This window comes from Polyodon spathula, chromosome 54 (assembly GCF_017654505.1).
Source record: "Polyodon spathula isolate WHYD16114869_AA chromosome 54, ASM1765450v1, whole genome shotgun sequence".
Classification (NCBI taxonomy): Eukaryota; Metazoa; Chordata; class Actinopteri; order Acipenseriformes; family Polyodontidae; genus Polyodon; species Polyodon spathula.
Window position 1 is genome coordinate 425,390 of NC_054587.1, and position 9,624 is coordinate 435,013.

Consider the following 9,624-nt stretch of genomic DNA (forward strand, 5'->3'; position numbering starts at 1 on the left):
GAACAGCGTTCGCGTTTCGCTTCGGGGCAATATTTGAATTGGGTTGGGCATCAGGTTTGTCGTGTCCTCCCCGCAACGGACTTTCAAATATTCCGAAATGCGTTTACTATGAGAACAAACCTTTACTGTACCTCCTCTCTGTGCTTTGCAATGGTCTCCCTGTGTTTTACTATCGGCATTCAGCCAACATTGCGCACACCCATCGCTAGGGCAAGACATGCCCCGTCCTTATTCTTCAGAGCTAGTCAAAAGATAGCATCGTGTTTGTCGACGCTGCGTTTTATCTGGTCAATTGTCGAGTCAAGGGATTCTGAGATCTAACGAGAGAAAGACTGTGTGTGTGTGTGTGTGTGTATATCCTTGTGCTTTACCAGACCTCTCTGTGCTTTACAATGCTTCCCTGTGCTTTACCAGACCTCTCTGTGCTTTACAATGCTTCCCTATGTTTTACCAGACCTCTCTGTGCTTTACAATGCTTCCCTATGCTTTACCACACCTCCCTGTGCTTTACAATGCTTTCCTATGCTTTACCAGACCTCTCTGTGCTTTACAATGCTTCCCTGTGCCTTACCAGACCTCTCTGTGCTTTACAATGCTTCCCTGTGCTTTACCAGACCTCTCTGTGCTTTACAATGCTTCTCTATGCTTTACCAGACCTCTCTGTGCTTCACACGGGTTAACATTATTTTCTAGAGCAGCTGGGAGTTTGCAGACTGTGTGTGGCTGAGTCTGCTTTGGGAGAATGTGAACGAACCAGATGAACGAGTTCGGTTCGGTTTTTAATGTATTTCGAGGTGGAGCAGGTTAGCGTAGGGAAACAAAAATTGCAGAGGGGAGTGCAGGGTTTGATTCTGGGGGGCCGCGGGCAGAGAGCAAACCGTGAGGCTCAGACTTCACGAAAAAGCAGAAAAAGTAGTTCTTTCTAAAATAAAACCACCATATATATATATATATATATATATATATATATATATATATATATATATATATATATATATATATATATATATATATATATTATATAGTAAAATCTTCAGAAGCACCTTAATCACTCACATAATAAAAACACAGAAAAAAAATGCAGATATTTGCTTTATTTGATCCCATTGTATTTATTTATTTTATTAAATGAGTTTGGTTTTTCTCTTATTTTTTTATTTATTTTTTTAACAACAGAAAGACAGCAGACAAGAACACAGGTTAGCCATGCTTGTATACCTAAAGATAAACGACAAATTAATGACAGTTTATTTGATAAGACTCAATAGATCTTAGCTTCAGTGACGGATGCACTGATGAAACCAGAGCTGGAGTCAAATCAAAGTTGATGGCACCGACTCATCGATCTTTGATGTCTACAGTGCAGTTCTAACGTTGGTTTGAGTCCAGCCCAGTTCTCTTCCAAGACTTATTTATTATCTCAATGCTGGATGACCTCTTTTTTTAATGGACCGATGATTCACACAGGAGTTTAGTAAGCCATCGTACACGGCTACGGCCAGAAAGTTTCGCATCATCACCCTATAGGATTGAGCTAATTCTGCTTCATAAGCTCCAGTGAAACCTGTTGTTACGTTAACCTGTTGAATTACATCCCTTTGTAGTTTTCCATCTACTTATAACGGAAAAACCCACACATTGAAAAATGTGACATTTCAAAATCTAACATGAAAGATGTCTTAGACTGGTTAACTGTATCATTCTGTAGTGTGTTTGATTATATATATATATATATATATATATATATATATATATATATATATATATATATATATATATATATATATATATATATATATATATGTGTCTCAGATCCTGAAATTCTAGGTGATGCTAAACTTTTAGCCAGAGCTGTATATTTATCATTTAGCTTCTTAACATTTTTTTGTTTGTTTTTAGTGTGAATCAGAGACGAAACATTTCGCTGTCATCCTTCTTACAAAAAAAAATATACAGAATATACATTTCTGTCTTTTTAAGTACAATATTTAATTAAAATAATTCTACACAGTAGCAGAGAGCTAACAGACCTTTCAAACTTTTTTTTTTCTTCTTCAAATAATTTCGCTTGTTTTTGTTTGCTTGTTTCTTTAGAAATTGATCAAATCGACTTCAAATGCCAGTTAAATGTGTTTCCCGTTTCGCTTCAAGGGGTTATTTATGATATTTGCAATGCACTGCTTTACAGAAACGCTGTGGTGTTTCTACCGCTGTCTTGCGTTATACTATACAGTGTGATAGGCAGGTGGCGCCAACAGCGGGGCGGGGCGTCGGGGCAGGGCGGGGCGGTGGGGGAGGAGCTAGACAATTCCTTTATTTGGTAAAGTCCAAAGTAAAAGGCAACGTTTTTGATCACGTTGTTTTTTATTTTTTTTGTTTGTTTGTTTTTTTTTTCCTCGGCATGCATTCTTTTTAAATATATATATTTTAGAACCATCTTTAACATATTATATATATATATATATATATATATATATATATATATATATATATATATATATATATATATATATATATATATATATAATATATATATATATAATAATTATTATTATTATTATTATTATTATTATTATTATTATTATTATTATTATTATTATAATAACCGTATCAAATCTGGATAGAAAGGGTTTGGATATTGCTGTGTTGTTCGTTAAATATATTCTACTTTATCAAAGCTATATTTATAAAAAGAGGCATTTAATAGAAAGACTAAACAGCGCTTAAATGATGAGAGGTTTTGTATATTACAGTACTGTTTTATTACCCTCGTGTCATACTAAGCTGCAATAGATCTTAAGCATTGACAACAGACAATCGTTCCCGTTTTTAAAATTTTAAACGTTGCTGATTAGTGACTCACACGTGTAGCTTTAGTCTTTCAAGGTGTTCTGATGTCGCCGAAACTGTTCGCCCTGTTAGATCGGAAACAGGCGGGTGTTGCGAACTGCAAAACCGTTTCAATGCAAAACTCGTCCTTCTTTTTAAAAAGACCCAAACGTTACCAAATAATTTTAAAACTTGAATTACCGGCGTCATGGGAAGAGTTGTCCTTTAGATAGATAGATAGATAGATAGATAGATAGATAGATAGATAGATAGATTGATCGATCGATCGTGCCGAAACAATTAATGAATATTCAGAGATGTGTATTTAAGCATTATAAATCGTAGATTATTGTATTCATCTATAGAGTCGTCATTCTAAAACAGCCAGGCGTTATACTGTGCAGATGGAAATGGGCAATAAGGAAATATGAAATACTACAGTCTATACTGTGAGTCCATAACTGAGCTACTGTCCTCCATCTATAATATATATATATATATATATATATATATATATTATATATATATATATATATATGACTGAGTTTCCTGTGTGGACAAACTTAATAGGTTTCTACATAAAACAAATGGAATATTTCTTAATTCTTTGGATCGACGCACAGATAGTTAAGACAGCACAAGAGGATGACGATTGAGGTATTTTCTTTCCCCGATATGATTCCTGTAAAGGGATAGCACCATATTTTAAAACGAATGCAAATGTTTTAAGTACTTTGGACGACTGTATTTTTTGAATGGTTTACAATAAAGAAAATGGATTGCGGTTGTAAATGTTTCACGATTTGTAAAAGTTTATTAATTCAGTGCGCTTGTAAAAGTATACGACTCTAGTTCTTGTTGTGTGACGCTTATATTATTATACTCTATCAGGTAGGATTATGGCGGATTATAATATAGATTATAAGATTATAACGCTCTTGTTTCCTCGTCCCTAAAAATAATGAAAACTTTGAACTTGCTTTTTGAAATTTACAGTAAAATCAAAGATATTATAATATTCAATATATATATATATATATATATATATATATATATATATATATATATATATATATGATATATTATTATCAAAAACGTCAGTTCGCCTTTGTAAATAAACGAGGTGGATTTTATTCTTGAATAAACGAGACGCGTGTCTCAAAGCGGGTCTTTTGTATTTTGTTTTTCCGAGAAAGAAAAAAAAAACTGGCCGTTTACTTTTTGACTCCCCCCCCCCCCCCCAGCAATTAGACCCACGATTTCTTTTCCGCGTATTACCATCAACCGTTATTTTTAGACGGGCTCAATTTGCTGGCGAGCTGTTCGAGAAAGCTGGGAGACTTTTTGGGCACCCCCGCGGAGTCTTCCTCTCCTATCTCCCCGTCTTTCTTCAGCTCCATCTCGATGGTCATCACGACCCTCTCTCTCTTGGGGGTCCCCTTCTCCTCCCCTTCCCTCTCTCTCTTCTCCCTCTCCTTCCTCTCTCGTTTGGACTCCTTTTTCTTGGGTTCGGCAATGGGTGCGGTTGGGGGCTGGTCTGCTTCGGCTGAATCTAGCTCTCTGCTCTCCGTATCCTATTTCTTGTCTTTCTTGGAGTCTCCCGATTTCTTCTTCTCCGACCCGGCGGCTTTCAGCTTACTGGACTGGTCGAGGGTGGCGTACAGGACCGGGCCCTCGAGGAGAGAACAAAGACCACATCTACATTTTACATAAATTTACCGAGGCAGCAGAGACTGGAAACACAGCCCTCAGCGAAGCGCTATTCAAAACACTTCCCATTGTCGCTAATTGCGATGTGTTTGCAGAGCAGTTCATTAGTAAATCCAAGTGTGCTTATACATCATTGCAGTGTGTGTGTGTGTGTGTGTGTGTGTGTGTGTGTGTGTGTGTGTGTGTGTGTGTGTGTGTATGTGTGTGTAGTGTTATCTGTCTGTAACACTTTGCAAAACGTGTCTCCAATTGCAGTGTGTTTGCTATGGGGAACTTTTATAAGGGTTTGCTTAGCCTTATTTGTAATATGCTTTGCCAGACCTCTCTGTGCTTTACAATGCTTCCCTGTGCTTTACCAGACCTCTCTGTGCTTTACAATGCTTCCCTGTGCTTTACCAGACCTCTCTGTGCTTTACAATGCTTCCCTGTGCTTTACCAGACCTCTCTGTGCTTTACAATGCTTCCCTATGCTTTACCAGACCTCTCTGTGCTTTACAATGCTTCCCTGTGTTTTTACAGTATCTGGATTTGTCTTGGTTGTCATCAGTGCCAGAGATATTAACTGAAAGGTTTTCAGAGGGGTGAGTGAATACGCTAAGTCACTGTCTCGCGCAAAAAGTGTGTGCTGCATATAGCATGTGTTTCCAATTTCCAATTGAATTAGATTTTGCATTGAAAATTTAAGACAATACTTTTGGGGCTCCACAGTTCATTGGTAGATTAATGAATACAGATAGATGGATATAGAAAGCATGTAAACAGATCAATAGACTGGATTTAAAAAAAAACTGAAATAGATGCTAACTGCTGTACAGCTCTGGCCAAAATCTTTGCATCATCTACATATTTAGGATTGAGACATGATTAGAAAAAATTCAATATGAACATCACTTAGATTTTGAAATGTCACAATCTGTCAATTTTTGTCAGCTGTATCCATTAAGTATCTGGGAAAATTACAAAGCGGTATGCAATTCAATACATTAACATCAGGTTTCATTGGAGTTTATGAAGCAAAAATCAGTTATTTCTGGAGGGTGATGCAAAACTTTTGGCCTCAGCTGGACATTGTGTTGAGCAGAATTTTTTTTTTTTACAGTAATGTTGTCCTCCTGCCAAGAAGTGGCGCTCTTGCATTCACGCACTCACCTGTCTCTGTTGAGATCCCTCTTTCCCTTTGCCTTTCTTCCCCTTTTCCATCTTGCTGTAAAACAAACACAAACGTTTTTAATAGCAGTTAGCACAATAGAGACAATACAATCGTAATCGTGTATACAATATGTGTGACCCCCCCCCCCCCCCCCCCCCCCCCCCCCCCTGCACACCACCTTTACCAGAGGAGACCCTCGGGGGACCCCTGGGTGTCTTGTATTTTAACAGAAGTGATTTTGTTGTATGAAATCACTTTGTTGTCGACTCACCTCACACTCAGGTTCAAGACTCTCCTCGCAACCAGGAATCTCATCAGGAAATAAATGGCCACAATTAGGATGACAAGACCCAGCACCGAACCAATGATAGCTCCCGTTATTACTCCAGCACGGACAGGCACTACAAAGACAAGACAGCCCATTGGTGGAGACAAAATACCATGGCTGTCCTTCAGATCACTGGTGACATTATTATTATTATTATTATTATTATTATTATTATTATTATTATTATTATTATTATTATTATTGCTGTTCAATTGTTTGAAAGTCTCTCCGTGAATGATTTCTTTTTCAGAAATTGTAAATCACATCAAAATAGAGGAAAAACAAAACTGAGATACACAGAGACACACACACACAAAGAAAGACAGACAGACTGACTCACAGACACCCAGCCAGAAAGACAGACAGACAGACAGACAGACAACTACATTTATCCCCAGAATCTGCCCCCCCCCCCCCCCCCCCAGTTTGAGAAGTGCTGTTTTAGGGGTGTGTGGATTGAGACCCCTTGTCTGTTGATGTCTTTTATAGACCCTGCAGTCCTCTGCTCTATGCAGATCTGCGTTTCCTACCCTTGTCAAAGACCAGCAGTCTGACGCTTGAGGGGCGCCCCACGATATCAGGGGGGTTCTTGGCGTCGCAGGTGAAGGTCCCGTTGTCATTGTAGTCCAGGTTCCGGATCAAGATGGAACCGTCCCGTTTCTGGGGGTTACCAACAAACTCCAGACGATCTCTGAATGGACCTTTATTATCAACGTAGGGCTGGCCTCCCGCATAATGAAAAATCTGCAAGAGCATCATTATCATTATTGCAATTATTATTATTATTATTATATTATTATTATTATTATTATTATTATTATTATTATTATTATTATTATTGTTATTGTTATTATTCTTATTATTATTACTGTATTATTGCGCTCATCGTTGGTAGAAGATAAGGACATTCTCTTAAGCTGAGAGGAACAGCGATGGCTTGAAACCTGGTTCCAGGACACCCCCCAGTCCGACGGGAGACCCAGTTTGGGGCGGCTGTATCAAAACCCCAAGTCTCCTTGTCTGCTGTGCCGCACAGTGTCCTGGAAACCCAGTCTCCTGAAACCCAGTTCCAAGCCAGACAAAAAGTGGCTTTGTTTTCCCTCAGCTTTAAAGGATGCCAGTGATTTAGCATTGACAACAAAGCTAGGTCAAAGGCAGCCCATTCAATCCCCTCGCCACTCTATGTGTGTAGTGTCTGTTCCCCTCTGTCTTCCAGAGGGACAGGACAGGGGACAGGTCTGTGGGTTTTTCTCACCGAAATGCTGGAGCGGGCATTGTCGGGTTTGTAGCTCCAAGAGAACGTGACATCATCGGACAGCCAGCGCCACGAGAAGAAGGAACAGGACAGCCTGACCTCCGACCCCACCAGGGCGTGTCTATCCCAGCCGGTGTAGACCCAGATAGCCTCCGATTGAGAAGCTGCAGAGAGAGAGAGGGGGAGAGACAGGGAGCGGAGAGAGAGGGGGAGAGAGGGGGAGGGAGAGGGGAGAGGAGTGGGTAGAGAGGGATGAGATTGGGGAGATGGACCTAGAGAGGGGGGAGGGGGAGAGGGAGAGAGGGAGGGAGAGAGAGATAAATCTTTAACACAAGAGAAACCGATGTCACTGTGTTTTTTGCATCTCCTAGAATTTAAAACTATGCAAACATAATTGAGATCTTTTACTTAACATCATGCAATCAAAGAAACTACAAAACGGGAGAGAGAGGGAGAGAAAGAGAGAGAGGGGGAGAGAGAGAGATCAACAGTGTCGGTTGTTTATTTATTGCATTGCATTGCATTGCATTGCATTGCATTGCATTGTATTGCATTGTATTGCATTGTATTGTATTGCATTGCATTGTATTGCATTGTATTGCATTGTATTGTATTGCATTGTATTGCATTGCATTGTATTGCATTGCATTGTATTGCATTGTATTGCATTGTATTGTATTGCATTGCATTGTATTGCATTGCATTGCATTGCATTGCATTGTTGCCTAATCATTTCTCTTTATGTTTGTTTTACAGCAAGGTAGTAAAGGGGAAGAAAAGCAAAGGGAAAGAGGGATCTCAACAGAAAAATGTGAGTGAGTGAATACAAGAGCGCCACCACCTGGCAGGAGGATAACACTACTGTATAGAATAATCAAATTTAACTTCATAAAGTCGAATGAAAGCTGCTCTATAATGTTAGCATATTGAATTACACACCAGAGCTTTTTTCTCATATATGAGACATTTCTGAGTCATCAATTAAATTAGACACTCGCTTTCCTCTCTCCTCTCTCTCCCTCCCTCTCTCTCCTCTCGATACAAAGACCTTTATTCTTCTTCCCACAAAAGCTGAGGAATAGCTCGGAAGAATTCTGGAGATAGTTTGACACCCACTGCCTCTTTGGAAAGGTCAGAAGAATGCCAGATTCTGTCCAGTTGCAGTTTTCTACAAAAAATGACCTTCCAGAGCCAGCAGTCTTGTACCACAAGAGACAGGGAAAGGGTTATCATGCAAAAAGATCGACACATTCAGTGCAATGTAACTCTGCATAATAACATTGCGATGATGTGTGAGCACACATGCATTTACTAAGTAACTACGATGCAAACACACAGCAATTAGAGAGACTGGAAAGCGTTACATTAATATTAACCCTAACATTATATAATAAAATAACAACTTCAACAGTGTTGAGTAATAATGAATAATTAAGGATAACTTTGTAATTCACTGCAGCCTATCTGTAGCCCTATAGACATTTAAACTGCTAACAAAAAATCACCTTCTTATTTATATATAAATGCATACTTTCCAAAGCCATTTTACAACAGCAGCGTGATCCAGTTCAGGTTTCACTACCAGCTTGATCAGCCCCCAGTGTGTCCAGGTAACAAGCTCAGGTGTGTCTGATTATTAAACTCCTAGTGAAAGCAGGACTGGATCACACTGCTGTGCAGCGGGAGTCTGATTATTAAACTCCTAGTGAAAGCAGGACTGGATCACACTGCTGTGCAGCGGGAGTCTGATTATTAAACTCCTAGTGAAAGCAGGACTGGATCACACTGCTGTGCAGCGGGAGTCTGATTATTAAACTCCTAGTGAAAGCAGGACTGGATCACACTGCTGTGCAGCAGGAGTCTGATTTATATCCTTGCATTGTAACATTTAATGATCCTCAAACAAAAATATAAAAGTATTCAGAACATTCTGCCATGAAGCACCAGACAGCTTTATTTGAAATTAACCCTATAAAAACAAAACAACTCACTGCACTTTGAGATAGATAGATAGATAGATAGATAGATAGATAGATAGATAGATAGATAGATAGATAGATAGATAGCAGACAGATAGACTGATAGATAAACAGATAGATAGATAGATATACTGCCAGACAGATAAACTGATAGATTGATACTTTACCTAGACTAACAAGAAGAACTGAAGCCAGGGCTATAAAGCTCAACATCTCTCCAGAAAAAGGACGTTCCACCAGCAAGAGAAAACTCTCTCCACTCCAAACGCACAGCAGTCACCTCAGAGAGATGGGGAGACAGACAGACAGACAGCTGGAGAGCCAGCGAGTGAGAGAGAGAGACAGACAGACGGGCAGCTGGGTAGAGAGAGAC

The 9,624-nt window shown here is 39.2% G+C and overlaps 1 protein-coding gene across 2 annotated transcripts; it reads right to left on the minus strand.

Moving 5' to 3' along the window:
• Nucleotides 1-4,058: 4,058 nt before the first annotated feature.
• On the minus strand, nucleotides 4,059-9,624 carry mpz (myelin protein zero). 2 transcript variants are annotated; one of them, XM_041239469.1, is made up of 6 exons: nucleotides 9,419-9,621; nucleotides 7,273-7,436; nucleotides 6,548-6,761; nucleotides 5,961-6,090; nucleotides 5,689-5,743; nucleotides 4,059-4,502 (listed from the first exon to the last, which is right to left on the minus strand). In XM_041239469.1, the coding sequence occupies exons 1-6, from the start codon at nucleotides 9,462-9,464 to the stop codon at nucleotides 4,404-4,406; spliced, it is 708 nt and encodes a 235-aa protein (XP_041095403.1). In that variant the 5' UTR covers nucleotides 9,465-9,621; the 3' UTR covers nucleotides 4,059-4,403. The 2 variants fall into 2 exon arrangements, with proteins under 2 accessions (XP_041095403.1, XP_041095404.1); XM_041239470.1 differs by having other exon boundaries at nucleotides 4,420-4,527; nucleotides 9,419-9,624.

Coding starts and splice junctions, on each gene's coding strand:
- mpz (XM_041239469.1), bottom strand. CDS start 9,464: ATGTTGAGCTTTATAGCCCTGGCTTCAGTTCTTCTTGTTAGTCTAG. Junction 5,744..5,960: donor GTCTTGAACCTGAGTGTGAG/GTGAGTCGACAA, acceptor TTTGTTTTACAG/CAAGATGGAAAAGGGGAAGA. Junction 4,503..5,688: donor AGGGATCTCAACAGAGACAG/GTGAGTGCGTGA, acceptor TCTCTCCTCGAG/GGCCCGGTCCTGTACGCCAC.